The sequence below is a fragment of the Lepisosteus platostomus genome, chromosome 9, assembly GCF_059453375.1.
Source record: "Lepisosteus platostomus isolate fLepPlt1 chromosome 9, fLepPlt1.hap1, whole genome shotgun sequence".
In the NCBI taxonomy this organism is placed as follows: domain Eukaryota; kingdom Metazoa; phylum Chordata; class Actinopteri; order Semionotiformes; family Lepisosteidae; genus Lepisosteus; species Lepisosteus platostomus.
The window spans coordinates 55,947,134-55,968,563 of record NC_142619.1 but is presented as its reverse complement, the minus strand read 5'-3'; the positions used below and the strand labels follow the sequence as shown (position 1 = coordinate 55,968,563).

Sequence of the window (21,430 nt, the reverse complement as noted above, 5' to 3'; positions counted from 1 at the left end):
AATATCTTAAGATCTGTAGTGTAGTCTGTTAAATTTAGTTGTACTGTATTGAATTGCACATGGATATTAAAGGTGACAATGCTATATTGTAGGGTTATAGTCACCAATACAAAAAAATTTACATGACTGTGGTCTACTTTGTTAGTTCTAATGATATAATATCATAACTAATGCATTATTAAATGTACAGTCATAGTGATCCATGAAGCAAAATTCATTGGTGTTTGTATAATTCATTGTTTTGTATTTTAATAATACTTTGGTTGTACTGTCACGGCTATGATGACAGTAGTTAGTAGTATTTTAGTGGGGCTCTTAATGACTCTTAATGTGTTGAGACCCTGTTTCATGTATGATTCTACCCGGTATTAACAAAAATGAAAATATAACCACTGTTACAAATATTTAAAACATGGTCACATATCCTGGAAAAAATTGAGCATGTATTAATGTTCATTTATGGGAAATCATATTTAAATATGCTTACTTGAATTAAATTGTCTCCAAACATTTCAGAATCGCTCAATTTCTCAAGTTCACACTGTAGCATATTTATAATTCAACAATAATGTTGCAGTTATAGCTGAGTCGTTAATAACATAATGAAATCTTTTTCAGTAGTGTCTTAAATTTAAAATTCAGTTGTTCTACAATGTACAGTGTTTTTAAGTGATAATATCAGTATTTTATTTTTTTAATTTTACAGGTAGTAGTTAATTGCCAACACATAGGTTTAATTAATTGTAAATAACTTCTATAACTGTTGCTAATGCTATCTTATTCAAATGCAATATTTGTTACACATTTTCATTATTCGCAGTTCTTTAAAATGAAAGGGTAAGTGAGTTTTTTTTTTTTAACCTCATCCCAAGAAAACTCTTCCAAAACTGAATAAGTATGTGAGAAACTGTAACCTTGGTCTTTCCAAAGAAAATTCTCATTTAATTTTTTTCACACAAACTGCCCTCTAGGGTTTTTCCCAAGGTATTTAACGGTGAGTTTGGAGTGGCTATGTATTTTCATAACAAAATGACACTAGGTTACTTTTGACCTTTTCAGCAATGTATTCAACTAAATGGAGAAGTAGTACGTTTACTGTAATACACAGCAGTGACTTTAACTTCCCATCTTTGGACCATTTGAAGAAGCGGTTACCCCTTACAGTTTTTTTGTGGATTGGTAGCATTCTGAGTAACACTGCCCAACAGCATAGTCAGAAACGAAATCCTTTGAATGTGGGGTGGCCAAGACGTGCAGTCTCCTTTTCCATCAAAGCCATGTAGGATGCTCTTGAAATGTTGCTTCCCAGCATCGCTCTCCTCGATCTTTCCCATGGTCGGCTGAAGAAGAAAGGATAAGAGGATCGTACTGCGACAGGCCTAAACAACTGACTTCATTTTTTTGGTCTTGACCAGGGAAGCCTATGAGGGAACCTCATTCAAGTAATCGAAATCGAGTGCACTGACCAAATTAACCTTTTTGGACTTCTGTAGAACCAGCAGCGAAATAAACTAGTGAGAACAATGATTAAGAGCATTTAGAACTGAGAACAGGAGGCAGTTTTTTTGCTCAAAGAGGTGCTGGGAATCTGGAACAAGCCAGCAACCATGTTGACAGAAGCCAAGTTGTCTGCTTTGACAACATCCTGCTCTCATTATAACATCTTGTATATGCTTAATATTTTTTTAAGATTGGATTTGTGCTGAAACTCTCCATCATTAGATTTCGTACTGAGAAATGTTCTCATACTGTACTTCCTGGTGGAACAGGCAGAGCTTGTCTTCATAGAGGGTGAATTGCCAGTTTGAGTTTTGGTAATTGCATACTCCTGCTAGCAGTTTTTATTGTCCGTGTACAACCTTATGCATTTATTTTTATATTTCCTTAAAGGTTATTATACGCTCAAGAAATTCCTAGGTGATAAGAAAGCCTAAAGTAAGGATCATACATGATACAATTTTTATTCATAGCTTGCGTCAAAGGTTACTGTAGTTTGTGAAAGCAAAATTTCAAATGTATCAGTTGATCTAAGAAGTGGCATATCAAGTCATTCTCTCACTCAACATCATATCCTTGTTGGTGAAATGTTTTTGCCCATTTGTTACATATTGGTTTAAATTATGTACAAGATGAGATGTAAAAAACAAAGCCTGTTATTTGGAGCCTACTACTCCGTGTTCTGGAAGAGTAGTGAGTAAAGAGCACTAAATAATGATCAGGCTTTATTAAGAAGGAACATGGCTTATTTTTATTGTATTAATATCCTTAATTGTGCACAACTCCATTTTCATGTGTAGTCTGGGCAGTAGATTTAATTTGCTCCTACTCTTACATTTGTAATCTACACTTTAAATGGGGCCGTGCATTCTTCTAGCCTGGAAGTATGGTTATTCAGGTACATTTGCCTACACCAGTTGGAATTGCAAGTCAGCTTCAGCCAAAGGGAGTTCTGTAGCATCTCCTGTTCATGTGTTCTCTTTACCAAGCTGCTCTTCTACACTGATTACAGGAATGTATATTCAGAAATGCTCCGTTGTGTTTAAATGTTGATGCAGTCACTATCGACTGCAAAACTATGCTCCGCTTATTGTTGCACATGTCCTAGTCCCCTTCATGGTTATTTTCTGTGTTTGAAGCAATGCTGTGTGCACCCCAGGCGAAAGTGCTCATCACCGTTTCCTCATTCCCCCACCAGTTGGGTCTTCACAGTTATATTTTTATTTCTATTCTAATATCTAATCTGTTTTGATCAACTAATTTTAGAAGAGACCAACAGGGCAGCCACAACTGCTTTCAGCCATTTCAGAAATTGCCAAGAAATATCCGTTTGAGAACTACTTGTCTAGACCAACTGAACAGACCGCAAGGATTAGCACTTCGTTTCTGCCAACTTGCTTCTAACAGCAGTGCTTTGCCAGCCCTCATACTGAGCCTGTGACTTCAATTCCTAATCCCTGTTTCTCCAGTTTTTGTTTAGTAACGTTCTCACGGTCCCGGATTGTATTAATGACCCACAGGTAAAGTCCCCAAAGTTGTCCAGCGAGAGCGGAGGTAAAAATAGTGCACAGATAAAGAAGGAAGGGGGCGACAGGAAAAGGACTCTTACTGATGACTTCGGGACACCCAAGAAAATCAAGAAAGAGGTTGTTTGAACCCTCCAGAAGAACAAATAAAAAGTACAGTCAATTATTCTGTATTTGCCAGTTCACAATTTCTGTAGTATTGTTCAGCATGGTAAAGCTACTTTAAAGGGTTATAACCTGCAAATGGCCTTTTACCTTTCCTTGAAAGCTCAAAGCGTTATTTGAACTATTGTGTAGCATGAGTGAATGAAACTAATCATATGATGCCGTTGTTGATAATTGTCATTTTGTTAACTTCCCAAAGACTTTAGATTCTGCAAACAGCTGTAAAAGAGCAAGGCCAGAACTGGTCATAACAAATCTCGGTGTACAACTTAAAACAGAACCAGAGTAATTACTAAATATATGTTCGGGGGAAGCTGAATTTGGCATTATTTGTAACTATTACTTTCACCTCTGTTGCTACAGTAGCAATTTAGCATGTTCACATATGCATGTAACCAATCATGCTTTGTATACTAACATCTAGGAAAAAGTTTGTAATTCTATGACTAACATTCACTAATCGCATGGTGGGGTAAAGCATGATGGTGCGTACTTGGTATTTCTGAATTGTTCAGCACTAATACTCTTCTGATCTCTTTAGGTGGATGCATTAACAGCTGTGTCTGATGAGGAGGGTTCTCCTTCTATGGTCATCCAAGCCAGACCTCCACGCCAACAGAAAAAAATTACTAAAAGAGCAAAGAATAATCACAATCGCGCTAAAAAATACTATGAAGGCCCAGCTGAAAACTACACTTCAGAGGATCCGAGTCCAAAAGGAAATAATGAAAGAGAAAGCACTGAACCCAGTGTTCCTGCTAACGGACAGTTGATACAAACGAGTCCGGACCATGCTGCCATAGAGGTTGATGTGTATATAGACAACCCGGGAAATGAAAAGAAAGAAACTAATCCTATATCTCAGACATCCTTACCAGTTAAACCAAAATGCAGTTCAGTTACTGTGCCCAGTAAAAAAAAGAAAAGGCATGCTGTAGCAGACAATGCAGATGTACCCCTGAGCCAGCAGGGGGCAGCCCTGATCAGCACACCATCAGAGGTTTCAATTATCTCTGCAGCTGCAGTTGAAGAGCTGAGTCATCTGCGCAGCTACTACAGCAAGCAATTGCAAAGGATCAATTATGTTTCTCTGGAAAACCTGCATGATTCAGACTCTGGTGTCATTGGTTGCACTACAGGAACTCTCAAAAATATCAGAATGAACTGGGGGTCGTCTATCATCAGAACTGCTCGTAGCCTATGGACACGAGTCAGCATGCGGAGGAAACATTTCGTTCGAAAATAACGGAAAACTTTTTTTTTTAATTAATAGCATCGGAATCTTTCAGGCTTCCCCCAATATTCAAATTTCTAAGTCTCATGAATTTTGAAGAAAGTATATTTATCTTGGGGTTCTGCACTTCTGTCTTTGCACATTTCGGGAGAGTAAAGTTAAAGTTGATGTACAAAAAAATCAAATGTAAACCACTGCCTTATATATGGATGGAAAATGGTCTTGAATTTGTTCCAGCAGGGTATTTATAAGTTGTTGTTTTTTTAAATGGACATTGTTATTACAGAATTAAAACAGATATTCTTAATTAGAATAGTACTTTCTAAATCATGTTACAGGTTTTTGGATAATTTGTTTTACTGTAAACAATCATTCAAATGTTAAAGTCCTGTGAGCTCAGTATAAAGTGGAATAGTACAGCCAGAGACCTTGTCTGTATTATATGAAATATTCCAACAGAAGTTGTGATTCTTGTACAGATCAAAATACATTAGTTCTTTATCATCATTCTTTTATTAAAAATGTTCCATTTGAGATCACTTTAAAATAATATCAGTAAACATGGAAGAAGTGCATCCTGATCTGAATATATTCTGTTCCTGCAATTATCCCTTAGAAATGATTTAAATTTGCAAATAAAATGGGTAATACAAATTGATTTTTGTAAGACATTTCAAAGCCGTTTACTGGTCTTCACCTGTGTTATCTTTTAAAGCATTTGATTTTCGCATTTGCTTCAGGTAGCTAATGCAGTACTGACATTCAAATATAAATGATGGTTGTCTGTGATGTGCATCGATGACGGTTGTACTTTGTGCAGCTCATCCATTTGGAAAATGAGCTTCCCGAAGAAACCGGTGCGGAAGAGTTTTTTAAGTGGGAAAGACGTTGGACTGGGGCAGTCGCACTCTCTCGCCCTCAGAAGCCTGGGTCCAGCGGTACGAGTAGTCTTCACGACTGGAGACTTCCTTGGTTGCAGTGGACGGCCATGACGCCTTTCTGTGCCTTGTCATGCCCTTCGCTTTCCACAGAGCGTTGCAACAGTATAGTGTCTCATCCCTGTACTGGGACATTAGGACCCCCACTGAGCACCCCCTGCTGGCCCCACTAACACCTCTTCCAGCAGCAACCTTAGCTTTCCCCAGGAGGTCTGCCATCCAGGTACTGACCAGGCTCACACCTGCTTAGCTTCAGTGGGCTGCCAGTTGTGAGCTGCAGGGTTAGGGTTATGGCTGCTCTAAGATAGTTATAATATATAGCACGCTAGTTATAATAAAGTGTGTAGGATTTTGTTTAAATTTTGAATGTCATTTGCAAACAGAACACTGTTCAGAATATTATTGGATTTTATTTTACCTGCAGAGAAGAAAACATTGCATGTGAAACGGGAACAATCAGTGATTCCAAGGTAAATGCAAATTTTCTTTTCCTATCCAGATTAGCAGACACAGTAGTGCAAATGTCATTTTCATTGTCCCTCGCCTTTCATGTTCTGAAGCAAACTTTAGAGTCAGGATAAACACGATGAAGGGGGAGACGAACAAGGAAACAACTTCCCTAAGAGTTATTAATATGTCCATTTAAGTATTTTGACTTTATTGTTGGAAAGCAACTGTTTATCAGAGAGGTCTTAAGAGCTAGACTAGATCTGTTTATACAATCATGTATTTTTATCAATCAATTATTTGCCTGGTACCATCCATACTCCAACTCGAGGTGAGTTAGTGTCTAGACTCATGAAATCACAGAACAGTCAGCACAATAACATTAGAGAGGTGCCCATGATGTGGTACAAAAAATTAGATCTGCATTAAATTCAATCCACAAATTACAAATTCATACTACATTATTCAGTGCTGGCTTAGTGTTTGGCAAAACCCATCTAAAGGATTGCTTCATATAATAGGGCAAAAATGTATGATGGATGTTATGGTGTGATTTAAATTGGACTTCATTTATTGGATACCAAATATTCCAGATCTTTGGATTTTCCATTATCTTTCCTTTGCAGGATCCATAATGAAGTAATCTGAAAGTACATGTTCATCTATCATGAATTCTTTCATGAAATAGCTCATATGTTCAGTAACATGTTATTGTCCTAAATGAAAGGATTGGTAAGATATTCAGGGACATTGAGACGTGAAGACCAGTTTTCAGAAAGAATTAGAATAGGAATCATCTTCAAGTCCAGTCCATTTGTACATTGTTGCTTCTTACTGTTTGAGTTTAAACTTAAGCTGAAAGGGCTTCCCTCAAAATGTCTTCCTCCTTAAACTCATCCATAAAATATTCAAATCAAGAAGCAAAATTTATCTGGAGAAAGCACTTTTTCCAAGCTAAACAGTAATTTATAAAGACCACCTCTTTCTTCCACACTTAATTTCAAACTTAACCAAGGAAGGTCCTTCTCATACAGTACCTAAAACACAACAAGCATATGCTGTCAGTCGAAGTAGTCCTCTATGTCAATGTTGGGGTTGAGGAGGTCCTCTCCATACGCAGAGAGATCCATCTGGTTCAGGATAAGGTTTTCAAATGTCTCTTCGAGGTCCGTCTCCCCAATGAGCACGGCGCCCACCATCCTGCCGTTCCTCATGACTGCTTTCACGTACTCCTGGCCTTTCGTGCAGCGCAACAGCAGCTCGTGCTCACTGCCCAGGCCCTGGGCGTTGTACTTTCCCAATAACACCACCTGCAACGCAACACCATGCATCAACAGGGATTTAAAATGCATTGCATGTATTAAAAGCTCTGAACATTGTACATTGCAAAACTGACGATCAAAACGAGAATGAAGGTGGCCAAGAAAGATTTACTAATGTTTGATCATTATAAGTTGCATTCTTGTGAGAACACACTTTATAAATCCCTTTTCTCTTGCATTTCAGACATTAAATGTTGCCACCTAGTGTCCACATTGAACCACATAAACTGCTGTGTTGCATTTCTGTGCGTAATTTAAAAACTTACTAAAACAAGTACATTTGTGTCAAAATATATGTAATTTGTATTACACAATTAATGTATAATACTAATTACTATAATCCTAAAAATTAATACATGTCCTTAGTTTTAATACATTTTGTTCCAAGTGCACGATTGTCTCAGATTCTTATACTATTAAACCTGTAGGATTAGGGAATTAGTTTAATGGTTATTTTATTTCAAGTCAAAGAGAACGGTGTAATATGTTTGTTCAATTAAGCAGATATTTTTCCCCCCCACTACGATACGATGACTTAGTATCAGGTGTGTCACACCATGCCTTTGCTGTACTGATAAATTACGAGCCACCAACATCTAACACCATCTTTTCAATTGTGTGATTTTACATAAATATGACACAACTATTAAGCCTGGCAAAAATCCACATCTGCAAAAACAAATCTTTAACATTTCAGAACATTTGAGTGTTTCTAACAATCTGCTATTCTGTCTGTTACAGATGTTTATCTTGGTGATAATGTCACTGTACGGACAGATAATTAAGAGAATAAATTGGTATTTTACAAGTACCATGACTGACACTTGAACTAAAACATGCACCTCGCATATTCCAAATATGATTTTTTAAAGAACACATTTGCCTGAGGTGTGGAAGTGTTAGGGTTTAAGCCCATGATTATTTAGTTTGTTAATGGCCTTCAGTTGAAGAAAGAAAAATGGAAAAAAAACTTCACACCACAGGAGATAAAACGCCCCATCATATGAAGCCAGAAAGGCCCACATTTCAGTCAATGACCTTCATCGGTCATCAATGATCAATTGTGTATTGCAATGTAGGGGCGTTCCTCGTGCAATCCTGTCCAAGCGTCAGTGTGTGGACGGGTTCCCATTCTTCCCTTCACCTTGTAGCTGAAGAAGCGCGTGATGTGCGAGAAGAGCTCGAAGCAGAAGTCCAGCTCGAGGGGCTCCCCCAGCGCATCGGCACCCATGCACCTCGCTGCGTACCAGCCCATCTGTCGGGCCTGCGTCCACAGCCTCATCTGGCGAGGAAAAACACACCGTCAAACCCACCCACCCCCGTTTCCCTGGGCTCTTGGGGAAAAACGGCTCGTACGTGTTCAGGATTCCGCTGAGAACCCGCTATGCCGGGTGACCTTTCGGCTGTTCTTCAGAAAATGTCTGCAGAGCTGCATTCAAGATGCCTGCAGACGGTGAGCATGTCCTCTACTGATACACCTACAGTCCAAAGGCAATGGACTTTACTAGGCTACACCAAACCTGAGGGAACCCATGAGAGACCGTGTTACCTGTTGCCACAGAGCACTTGGCTCCCAGGAAGCTGTACACACATCTCCGGCTGCATACACATCTGGCACGGACGTGCGCATGTGATCATCCACTTTGATCCCACAGTCATCCGCTACTTCAATCTACAGGAGGAAAACAAACTCAGATCAACATGTTCTTTAGGTCCTTCACTGTACTTGGTGGAACAATCTCTTAAAAATACCCCCATTCATTAGTGGAGAACCCGAAAAAGGCGAAGTTTGAATTTCTGAGCCTTTGAAATCATAAGAACCACTATTATTGCACACAAAGCCACACAATTATCTTCTTTCATATTAAATATCCATTTACTTTTTTTTCTTTAAACGTGTGGAATGTGTTGTGAACATAATGTACTTACCACTTCAAAGTGACTGCAAGCGTTAAAGCAACAAAATGTTTAAATTGTGCCAGGATCTGAATACTGTAGCAAGGCTCTGTACAGTATTTGCACATTTTACAAAGCACAGACTGTTAGGGGAAACAGGTACTTACACTGTTACCTTTGGTGAACGGCTCAGTATTGGGAATAACTCCGGTAGCGCTGACAATGAAATCACAGCCGTAACACTTCCCATTGGTCAACTGAACATATACTGGCCACGCCTCTACAAGGACAGAAGACAACATCTCATGGCTTATCAAACACCAGCTTTAAGAACAAGGCAAAGCAGCTGACCGCAGTGTGGCTTTTCTCAGAAACAGGTGACCGGAACACCAGACCAGTTCCTTTCTCTGCTGGAATAACCTGAAAAAGGAAGACCTCCTCAGCACTCAGGGCCACGTTCACTACACTTCCCAGCCAGGTATATAGAGTCTGCTCATTTTTTATTAGAGAATTACCTTATATTATACTATATTTACAAAGCGCCTTCCATTTATAAGAATTCCAAAGCACTTATAGCAGTACATATCCTGGAGGAGCTCCATTTCATCCACCACTACAAGTACAGCATCCACCTGTGCGTTGTGTGGAAGTCATTGTACTCCAGCCTCCCCACTACACAGGAGATGAGCCAGAAACATAAGCAATTACTTATTTAACCAGTTCAGTTACAGAGGCAGGGGGAGGATTCTGGTGGGTGAAAATGACCCAGCTGTATGATCAACAACAACAACTAAAAAAGACAACAAGACATTCACATGGTTTACATAAGCGAACAGTTTACCAAGGCCAATATGAACTAAAAGAAGTTTGCAAAGCAGATGCAGTATTATCTTTATTAACTAACCTTTGTCAGTTGGTGACTTTCCCTTATTTGAACTGTGGTCAGGAAATAACAGCGGTATTTGTTGAGACTTCAGAAACTCCTCCTGTGTGTAGATTTTCTGTATTTCACACTGGTACTCAACATGGACTTTGTGCGACACCTGCAGATCAAAAATGGTTTAGGAGTTCTCTTTTAAAGTGCCTTTCTGAAACCAAGCTTTATCTACTTAATCACCCAAGGTATATTTACAAAGGCAGAAAACGGGACAGAGATGTTTCACAAAAAAAGGTTAACATCTATAATAAGGCCACAATCAAATAAAAATATCCATGATCACCTTAATTTCCCAGTTTTTCAACTGTGGCTAGTAAATCAAACCCAAAGGCGACATTCTGTCTAGCATTTTAAATCGGCACTAAGAGCAGGAAATAAATCACAGGAAGAAAATGGCAAGAAAAGAAGCGTTTTTTTCTTTCTCATGAATGCTGAGATTATATTTTGGCTAATGCGATACAGCAAGCGAATTCTGACATTGTTCCGTCTTTAGCTACAGGATATTCTAATTGCAGACAGCGGATCTATTCATGCTGCTGTTTATTTTAAACCTCCTCATAGCCACCTCTTGTGCTCCATGTAGTTTCATCCCTTCATGCCAGTCAGGCCCCAGGGCACTTCCCAGCTCTCCAGCAGAAGCTGAGCATCTCCCTTTCTGTTCGTGATCTGAAATAAAACCGAGTTCACAGCCTGAGAAGGTGCACTCTCTTCCAGCTATTCCTCTGAAGATCACAGCGAATCCATCACCTAGACTCGTTTTATGATGACAAACTGAAAAAACTCTCCTTTGCCTCAGCATGTGATTGCTGTGGGGAGCCCTGACTGACATCTTATGAACACAGAAAGCTGTAATTTAACATTTACATTTAATTCGGTCGCACATCCACATGCAGGGGCATGAAGCCATTCTAGTGGGTATACATGTTTATGCACACCTGAATTATTATTATTAAACAAATAATACTTTAAGATGGTGATATGGTAAAGAGACAGACAGCAATGCAGAAATTATATCACACTCCCTACAAATGCTGAAACTTCAAGAAGTATATTAACCCCCCCCCAATAAAAAACATTTTAGAATTCTACACCATATTTTCAAACGCAGCATCATATGTGCCAGCGTATTGATGGCATATGACCTTCATTTCTCAAACAGACTGTTCTATCTTCTGTCTGCATATACACTAGCTGAAAACAAAAGCAGCCAATGCTCAAAACACTAGCAAAACACAAAGACATTAAAAAGGTGGCCAACAAGCAATGAAACTTGACATGCTCAACAATTCTGTCCTGATTTTGATGCAAGTGAGAGCGCTGGGTTCATCTGAGCCTGGGGCAGAGATGAAAGCAGTAAGCTGAGCTGAATTCCAACAGCAGGTATAAATATTACATGCTTCAGAACAGATTATTTTATATGGTTAATATGAGCATCCAGTAGAGGGCAGCATTTAGACACACAATGGCTTCAGGCCATGAAGCAATGAAGCAGTACTCAATCCCCTGGAAATAATGGTGGGTTTCAAATATATGGCTCACAGGAAAAAATCATGTATTTTAAAAGTTGGGCGCAATAAATACATATTAACTTTGTGATATGTTCTCATGTTTTTTATTTATTACTATGCTACAATTTTTTAACTGTTACACATTTCGTGCCATCAAATGGAGTATACATGCTTCATTTCTAATTGCTTAGGCATACACATCATCCACAGCGAGTCACCCATCAGAGAAATGTACTTCTATTCCAGTGAATCTAATTCAAGCTCATCTTAATATGGAGAATCAACTCAGGAGAGCAAATGAGATTTCAATCAGGTCTCTGAGATGCGATTGCAAAATCTTTGTGCTCCCAAGTTAATTCTCCACATTAATATCATACATCTTGGGAAGGAGGGGAGCCAACTTTTAGCCCACTTAATCGCTAATCTTCAAAAGAGCTCTAAAGAGTCACCTGCCATATCAAGGAGGAAGAGCACACTGGTGGAAGATCTGTGCAAGCGATCTGAAAGGGTTAAAGGCCAGGAGGGCCAGCGTGGTGATAGCAGGTTCTGTACCTTCAGTGGTATACTTCGCTCTTTTACAGGGGGCTCGTTTCTCAGGTTTCTCTACGTCCAGAGTGGGAATCAGGAACTGAGCAGCTCCAGCATCGAAGAAGGTGTTCCCAATGGCTTGATCTTTGATGGCCCAGATAACTTCACAGCCTTCTATTTCATAACTACAGAGAGAAAACAGGCGCTGAAAATCCATTCAAAATGAACAACAGACACTAAAAACCTTCATACAGCGACAGGGATATGCGTTCAGTTACAAATACTACAGGGGCCACTAACAGCACAATGCACATTTCGTGAAGTCAGATATTACAGGAGGGATTAACATCTCTTTTCATGTTCCAATCTGGATTCAGACCCACAAAAATACCACACAGGGACCATGGATTCTGTGCAGCAGGGAGAAAGAAACATCAATTTATCATGGAATTCCTGGCAGCTAACAGCTAATTATGGTGAAGATCTCGCAGGACGAATGCCCTGTCCCCTTTCTGCATTGGATATCGAGAGAACACCTTTCCTTAATTTCATCAGGTGTGTAAGAGAGGCTATACCTACAGCAAGGCTGGAGGACACTCAGCTGCCCCCTTCTTCATCTGCTTCAATACAGGACAAATGGCTAATTTAAACTCCACAGCAGTAATGACACACAGGGTGGGGAAAAAAACAACCATTAAGCATGACCCTGGTCATAGCACTGCTATGATGCACAAACTTCTATGCATTCACACATCAAACGCAGCAACTTACACGAGTTCCAGCGCTATCCCACCATTCCCAACAACAGTTATTCGCCTAGCTTGTGACAGACGCTTCTGAAACTCCTGCAAAACAAAGTAAATGGAAAAAATTGCTCAGATGCAAATACAGAACACACAGAAGTCCACAGACAGAAACACAAACTAGTTCTACACCAATTAATATCAAGACACTGCAGCATTTAGCAACAGATATCTGAGCTGTAACAATTTTTGTTCTTAAGGATTATATACCTCTGTTATAACATCCACCCAATATTCTAACTGATTTATCCAATAAGGGGTATTGAGGGGACTGAAGCCTATCCCGGCAAGCAACAGGCACATGGCAGGATACACCCTGGAAGGGATGCCAGTCCAGTGCATGGCAGACAGACACAAATGCACACACTCGCCTAGGGCCAATTTTGCAAGGAGCCAATTAACCTACCAGTACGATTTTCGACTGTGTGCAGAAACTGGAGCACCTCGAGGAAAGCTTTGTCAACACGGTGAGAACATACGAACTCCACACACATAGCACCCCAGGTCTAGAAATGAACGCAGTGCCCCAGCGCTGGGAGGCAGCAATGCTAACCACAGCTCCATCATGGCGCCTCTGCTGTAACAAATTAGTCTTTAATAGCTTTAAGTTTCCTGGATTAAAGTTATTTAATGTTGCCCCAGTGCGGCTGGGTATATTTACCCTTGCACTGTCCGTGTCCCGGATTCCCAGCACATAGGGGTTGTCGTGGGCGATGAGCTTGGGCCTGCCTCCAGCGCAGATGCACAGTTTCTCATACTGAAACTCTCTGGCATCCTCTGTGAGCACTCTCTGCAAGCCCAGAAGACAACACAATTACACAAGGCGTGGGAACAAGGGAAGGCTTTGGTATTAGACAGATAGCACAAGACGGAGACAGCGATCAGTTCTTTCAATGGATAAAAAAAAACACTATCTGGTGATAAGCCCAATGCATTTAACTAACAAAGGCCTTATTGTGCTATGACACATGATATTCCTTACAACTAATCAATGACTTAAGGTCCGCACACAATATATTATCCTAATAGTGCTCCTGGCTTAACCACTGAAATAGAGAATGAGGTAATACAACACATGAACACTGTGTACTTTCAGAATTGTTGTCTAAAATACACCTCACAGTGGCACAATTTAAGTTAATGTAAAATTATACTTTCTAAATTTATTACAAAACACGTATGAGGAACAAGAGGTGGAAAATAAGCATTTGTTGAGTAAAAAATATCCACATGAGGGCAGTGTTGTCTTGACCAAATATTTCCCTACTTTCAGCTATGTTGCAATTCAGTTTAACGAACATTTTTTAGTTACATATTACAATGAATTAACCAAATGTAACTAAAACTAAGCGAATCATGAGGGGAACAGCAGGCCTCAAAATCAAACAGTCAAATGTTAACAGAAATTAGGTAAGTCATAATACCTGTTCCAGCCTGAGGTCAACATGAAGTTAGCCATGTTAAATAATTGACACCATTTTTAAACTGTTTCTACAACCTTGAACTTCTTTAACAACACAAAAACAATGAAAAGATTACTCTTAAGCCACACCACTAAGAGCTGGTCTGCCATTGAATGACACTGCACCTCGATTCCCTGGTTTATTCAATACCATCATTCAAGGAAAGTGCTGTGGTACCTGAACATTACGAACATGCTCCCTCAGTTTACTGCACTTATCACAAAATACTGCCCCTCTCACCCAGTCCAACCCAGCTTGTGTGGCAGCATGAAGTGGAGCTGATAGAGATCTCACACGCATAAGAGACACAAATGGCCAAACTGTATAGAGACCCTTTGCTTAGGTTTCCATTTCCTAATAATCCAACTAAAGCCTGACCATACCCGTTTTTGAAAGCTTCTGGATCATGAACCATATTGCAGTTATGTTTGTATGAAATGCTGCTATGGGTAGGGTTTCAGTGAGCTGTTTTTCATAAAGCAGGTAGAGCTTGTTAGTTTTCTTCAGCAAAAAAAATAACTTCAGTTACAAAAGACTCTCCTAGAACTCGTAAAGAATCTCACAAATGCAACTTTCTCTCTAAATATTTTTGGCCAGATTTGCCACATGGCCTCCATTCCTTTGTAACCTTATCAAGTGTTCAAGTCACTTCAGTTTCTATCTAGACCCTGAAAGAGATCACAGACTACATAGCTTAAAACCACTAAAGACAAATTTTGATAATCTATAATATGTAGTGTTTCCATACAATTTATACACAAGCTTTAATGAAACTTTCAAGCAGAGGTATGCAGTGCCTTAGGTAATGGGCTATGAATCACCCATCATACAGTACCCAGTATCAAAATGCATATTATGAGGAAGGTTTACAGAGATACAGCACTAATTGCTGAACCCTCAGTCTCTGTTTCATGTATTTAAGGCTTGTGAAATTAGTATTCACAGAAGGTGAGAGGCAGGATAACTGCCTACAGTCAGACATATCGTATGCCAGGCGTCAGAAGGCAGGCTGTTTTCCACATCTCTACAATAATAGCACATTGTTAACAGCAGTGGGTGTGAGGGTCAGCACTGGGCCTCTCCCAAAACATCGATTACGTCCGTCTAAACCAGTCTGAGTCAGATTATGTGTTACTGCCTTAATTCTCCCCCGGCAATAAAATGTGACCACCATGACTTCAGAGAAATGTCATCTCAGTGCGCCCTTTCAACATTAAAAAATAACTCTGAAACTAAGAGATAAGATAAGAGAGATAAGAGGCAGACATACAACTTTATTTGAAGTCAGAAAATAAAGATGATATTTTGACTGTTTTAGCATAAGCAACATGTGACTGGTGATTTAGAGTGTAGGCAGGGAAACTGGTAAAGTCACACTTCCAGACTACATTGAATGCTTCTAAATTCACAAGAATCAAAGGCCTGTAAATAAATGCATGTTTGCATGAACATAAATGTAAATACTTATGGTTTTTTTTTTAAGAAGACGCATCAAGATGTGCTATAAAAAGACACGGAACAAAAGGGTTTAAGTAGACAGCTCTAGTTCAGAGACCTTGGAATAGTCAGCCATTTTCTACGCAGTGGTGTGCTGGGGCTCTGGGATTAGAGCAGTAGATTCCAAAAGGCTGAACAAGCTCATCAGGAGAGCGAGCTCTGTCACTGGGTCTGACCTGGACCCCTTGGAGGTAGTGGCTGAGAGGAGAATGATGTCCAAACTGGAGGCCATCATGGACAACTTCTCCCATCCCCTCTATGACAGGCTTGCAGGAATGAAGAGCACGTTCAGCAATAGACTGATTCATCCACGGTGCGACAGGGAGCGCTACAGGAGGTCATTCTTGCTGTCTGCCATAAGACTGTACAACGCATCCACCTTGCGTCTTGGCAGAGGCAACAGCGACAGTGACCTGTTTCTGGACTAAACGCATATACACATATACTGCTACATCTGTTCTCTTTCTTTTTCTTTTTCCCGTTTACAACCACTTTTGTGCAATATATGCCAGGGACCTGTGCAATACATTTATATTTATATCTATGGTTACATCTATATTTATATTCATACGTGTGATACGATTTTCTGTGTACTGTTCTGTTCTAGTTTCCTCTTGTGTGTCCGGACTGTGAGTAACTCTTGTATTGTATTGTATGTATTGTACTATTAGTATATAATTCGTTACACTGTGGCTGTGTTGTGTGTGTTAAGCTGCTGTTGCACTGCAATTTCCCTCACGGGATCAATAAAGTATCTATCTATCTAAGGCTGACATAGCTCTTGGAGAAACACTGAACCCTGCGAGCTCCCAGACACACGAAGGGAGGAGACACTCCTCTCCTCCAGTCGGAGCTGAACCTCCAGAGTGGGACGATGGCGTCTGTGAGGCGTTAGATCTAGTGGCTCGAAGGTGGGAGCGCTGGAGAAGCCGGCCTGCACTCCCTCATTCTCCTCTGTGTGGTCGTGGGGCTTGTAGCTAACCATGAAAAACACACAGCTGGCTTTTCAAAATGGGATGGGTACGATGAAACAAACTGCCGATTCGGACGTAGAAAACAAACGTGCACTAGTAACATGTCATTTAGAATTTTGTGGTGTAAACTGTGGTCACGACATTACAAAAAGGATTCTGCAGCCCTTTGATCAGTCCAGAAAAGAGTAGCCGGATACATTTCTCTGCTTAAAGGAATGTCCTACCCTTACAAAATATTTTGAAGTGACTTGATTAATCAAAATTAATTATAGTGTCCACGTCACTTTACTGAGGCATTAGGACCCACATGGACCGCAGGGTGAGCGCCCCCTGCCGGCCCCATAAACACGTCTTCCAGCAGCAACCTTAGTTTTTCCCAGGAGGTCTCCCATCCAACCTGGCTCACACTGCTGAGCTTCAGTGGGCTGCCAGTTCTGAGTTGCATGGTGATATGCTGCTGGTTTTAAATATCCTTCATATTAGTATCACAATAATTTATCTGAGTTTTATTACATACAAGTATTTAAATTCATTCTCACATCAAAATACTGTAAGAACAGTAACAGCACACTTAAAATTCCTTTGCCGTTACATATTATTTTTGGCTAACAAATATGTAGTTATGGCTTAAAACTACATAATGTTCTTAACCTGAGCCTTAACCAACATATTCTGGGGTCAGCAGTAGACCAGAGCTAGAGGCAGACTTCTAAACAGGGCTGACTTATGAGAAAGGGTCACCATTTTGCTTGTTAGAACTGCAAAATGTTAAAAAAAACATTTTCAAAATAACTTCTTTTTGGCCATTAAAAGAAAATGATAAGATGAAGGACAACTTTTTCCATGCATAAAACAACAAGTACAGGTTGCCTGCTGTAGGCAAGAGCACAAAGGCACTTCTCCAGAAGTCCCTGTTGCTTTGGTTACTTTTTGGCAGCAGAGTAGGGTACAGGAGATCACATAGGACTGATTCACCTCATCCATAGTAACGGGGTTCTTGGGGCAACAAGCAGCAGGATACTTGGTTTGGGCTTAGTTATCAGATAAGATAACATCACTTTATTGGCCATATACAATTTCTTGTATTAGGAATTTGTCTTTTCACATACCCGAACTTGCTCTCCATGAGACACACAGACAGGGAGAGAAGCTTGGGGTCAGAGCACAGGGTCAGCCATTTATATGGCACCCCTGGAGCAGTTGGGGTTCAGGGCCTTGCTCAGGGGCCCAATGGAGTAGGATTCCTCTGGCGGCCGCGGGATACAAACCAGCAACCTTACCCACAGAGGCAGTAGTTATTGCTGTCACTCGTGGCTTAGCGCAATGGAGATGAAAACTGTCTGTTTAAAGAGCATGGTGAAACGCCACTCTCCGAGAGCCCTGACATGCAGTAGGAAGATACACTGGGGTTCTGCCATTAGCAGTTGTCAAGCAGAATCAGAACTATAAGCTAAATTTGAACCAAATGCATACTTAAACAGAAGAAAGTTTCACGCTGTTTGTTTCTGATAGTAGCTGCAGTTAGATAACAACACTACAGCAGCGTATGTATAGTAAAGCACTAACCTTGAAATGAAAACAATATTATAGCACTTTAGGAAGTTGGTTTTAGATCCTGTTAACTGTTGTGTGAATTAACACTGGGCTTCTGTCGGTAATGCCAGACAGTGCCCCCAGTATTGCAGACACTTTCATTATCGCTTCAAACTTTAAGAGACCGAAAAGAAGGTTCAGGACCCCTGACTGAAGAACATTGTGCTGCACAAAATGGAGATTGTGTGATAGATACATGTGGCAATTGCAATTTCACAAGTTATCTCAAAATCTAATTACACTGAAACGATCCAATGAATATGAAGAAAAAGTGTCCTTAATACTTCAGTGTTCAACACTAACTCGCCTCACTAAGGAAATGGAAATTATATCTATGGCCCAGGGTTGGAGATGTCATAATTCCCCTCACAAGGAATAAGCAAGGAAGGCCGCAGCTGAAGTGAGGGTGCAGCTGGAGTGGAGGAAGGGGAGCTAGATCAGAACCACGCAGAGCTGTGGGAAAGATTTCTGAGTAGGAGAGTGGAACTGCGAGATTACAATGTCGATCCTGTTGAACGTCTGTGTACTGTGTAATAACACCAAAAACAATTTTAAAGCACACGTGGAGTACCCTTTGTTTAAACCAAAACTCGCAAATTCATCTATAAGCAAGGCTGCACACATCACACAGGTAGTCTAATTTTCCTTCATGAAGAGTGAACTTCACCCACTTGTACAAGCGAATAGGACTTGTGCAGCTGCATTTTCACTGCAGAAATGGTCCAGTGTGATCTGCATGAAGAGTTAACAAGTATGTTGCATTTGTTGGTAAAATCGTCTCAAAGTCAAGAACAATATTTTTTATTGGATGAATTCACAAGCCTGCTTGTTTACAATGTAATAGGGCCTTTTCACGTCACCAGAAGTTTTGTTGTCTAGTTCGGATTCACAGAATATGGCACTGAGCACACCTGGAAATTTTATTTTGTGATGTAAATCGGAGGTTTTACAAGTTACTGTGTACATTTTACTTTCATTGTGGTTTGAAATGCTCTCATCTATACCAATTCTTTCTAACCACTAATAGAGCTGCAGTTCTGCTTTCAAGAATGTCTTACACTGACTGGCAGAAAGTAACATTTTTAGTCTTGAACAGAGAAAACTATGAGAGCTTCAAAACAAGTATTTATAATCCTCAAGGCGTTTTAAGAAAAAAACCCAAAAGATTTCTTCAGAATAAACAGTGAAAACCAAGGATATAAGGGGTACCTACACAAATGCACATTTAAAACCAAGAAACAGGAGACACTTCTTTACCCAAAGGGTTTTGGGAATATGGGCCAAGCTACCAAAACTATTTCGTTATCGTCTTGGATCAATAAGATACTAAAACAACTCAGATGGGTTGAACAAAGAGCTGAACAAAGCTTTTGACTTACATGCTGGTGTGCTTTCAGTTCTTTCACTGCTGATTGGATGACTTTAATATTTGGATACTTTTCTTCCAAAACACTTGAAGATTGCTCTTCAACATCAAAATCTGCCAGTGTCTTAGAAACCTTAAAATAGAAACCATCACATTATAACAATTGGTAAATATCTTGTCAACATACTTCTGAATAAGCAGTAGGTAAACAGTGAGATTACTCTTCTTTTAAACCTTCAACCTTCCTAACAAAACGTGTTAAAACTGCACAAAGATTTATAGATCTCAACAACTTATAAGGCCTGTATGTCTGCAATTCCCTGAGCTGTAATCTATTATTAGAAGAATCTTTATCCAAAGTCATGCATTATATATATTTACAGTATATAGGTTTCACAAGAAAGAAGTTCAATTTTAATAATTAAGATATGTGAAGAAGTGTTCAATTACTTCAAAACTTAAAATAGACCAGGTTAACCCTCCCCACAGCTGTAAAGCTGCACATCTTAAACTAATTGCTTAAAAGACACTATCAGCTCTATGGTGGAATTGGAAAAGTTTAGTTCAGACCCCTGTGTATTTAAAAACATATATATCTAAGTGTACACTGACATTCTCTTCCAAATAGACACTGAATTAAATATTAGTATTTTTTACTTAATTGCTGATAGATAAGCAGTTTTACCTGTTTAAAATTTGTCACAGCCTTAATCAAGTGTGCAGCAGTCAAGAGTAAAATCCTTTCTGATGGAAACTGTGAAGCAAGCTGAAAGACAATGCACAATTCACTTATGGAACTTTTATTGGAATTAAATCTGACCTTTTAACAAAATGTTTGTGTCAGCACTATTACACCTGTTTTAACTCCAGGAGTTTTGTATGACGCCCGTACAGTTGGGTTAAAATAATTTTTAAAAAGAACTGTAATACTGTCCATAATAATCCAGTGAAAAACAGCAACAGTTTGAAGGCCGTGACCATTTTCTAGTCAACGCTGGGCATCAGGTAGCACCTATAACTTGGATGTTGACGTGAAAAGTTAAACTTCAGCACAACCAAATGGGACTTATATAATAAAAACGCACTGTGATTGCGTACTAGTGGTGCTAGGATGGTAATCTAATTCATTCCACTTATTAACGGCGTAATAGCTGTACATATAAAATAAAATAAAAAAACGTAGGTAAATAGTATACATCACAGAAGGTCAAGCAGAAATGTTAACGCTACAAACACTGCCTACAATTAACCTCACGAGGAACTCAGACTGTCTGTTTTCCATGGATATTTTCCAGGGATAAAAGATATACGTAACACAAGATGAAAAGCGAATTCCGCTATTATTCTGCGGGTTGTTAGTGAGGTGTGCGGATAAGGACCAGGCGGCAGAGAGATCTCACCTGTTCGGCACATGTAACTCCTGCAATACCGCCGCCAACAACTAAAAACTTGCTCTTTTTTTCCGTCGTAGTCATCGCTAGTTTCGGTCTGTTTACACTTTATTACAACTCTCTTCCTTACAGCGGATGGGCAAATTAACCAACGGTTTCAGCCGTTGCGCAGGAAAAAATTCGCTGTGTCTATCGATGTCATTGTTTACCTTTCATTCAGAGACACAGAAACTGCACAATATGTGCACTGGTGAATTTACAATATTTTTCCTAAAACTTCCCGGTGTAACACCCGCAAGTTATCAATGCCCGAAACCTCCTACAAAACTACGGTATCCTAAGAAG

The 21,430-nt window shown here is 39.8% G+C and overlaps 2 protein-coding genes across 4 annotated transcripts in view; one reads left to right on the top strand and one right to left on the bottom strand.

Moving 5' to 3' along the window:
- The window catches only part of recql (RecQ helicase-like), a 26,881-nt gene extending 21,805 nt beyond the window's left edge, over positions 1-5,076 (top strand). For 2 of the 3 annotated variants that reach the window (XM_088645718.1, XM_088645719.1), the window contains exon 15: positions 3,730-5,076. In XM_088645718.1, coding sequence (XP_088501844.1) covers positions 3,730-4,434 — 705 coding nt within the window. In that variant the 3' untranslated portion in view covers positions 4,435-5,076. Of the gene's footprint in view, positions 1-3,017; positions 3,177-3,729 lie in introns of those variants that run through there. The other variant, XM_088645720.1, reaches the window with a different exon arrangement.
- Positions 4,917-21,430, bottom strand: pyroxd1 (pyridine nucleotide-disulphide oxidoreductase domain 1). The gene is made up of 12 exons (XM_088645722.1): positions 21,095-21,430; positions 20,380-20,460; positions 19,708-19,827; positions 13,463-13,591; positions 12,770-12,843; positions 12,023-12,183; positions 10,528-10,628; positions 9,930-10,068; positions 9,193-9,305; positions 8,679-8,801; positions 8,274-8,411; positions 4,917-7,117 (listed from the first exon to the last, which is right to left on the bottom strand). Exons 1-12 carry the CDS (start codon positions 21,167-21,169, stop codon positions 6,869-6,871), a joined length of 1,503 nt encoding a protein of 500 aa, XP_088501848.1. The 5' UTR covers positions 21,170-21,430; the 3' UTR covers positions 4,917-6,868.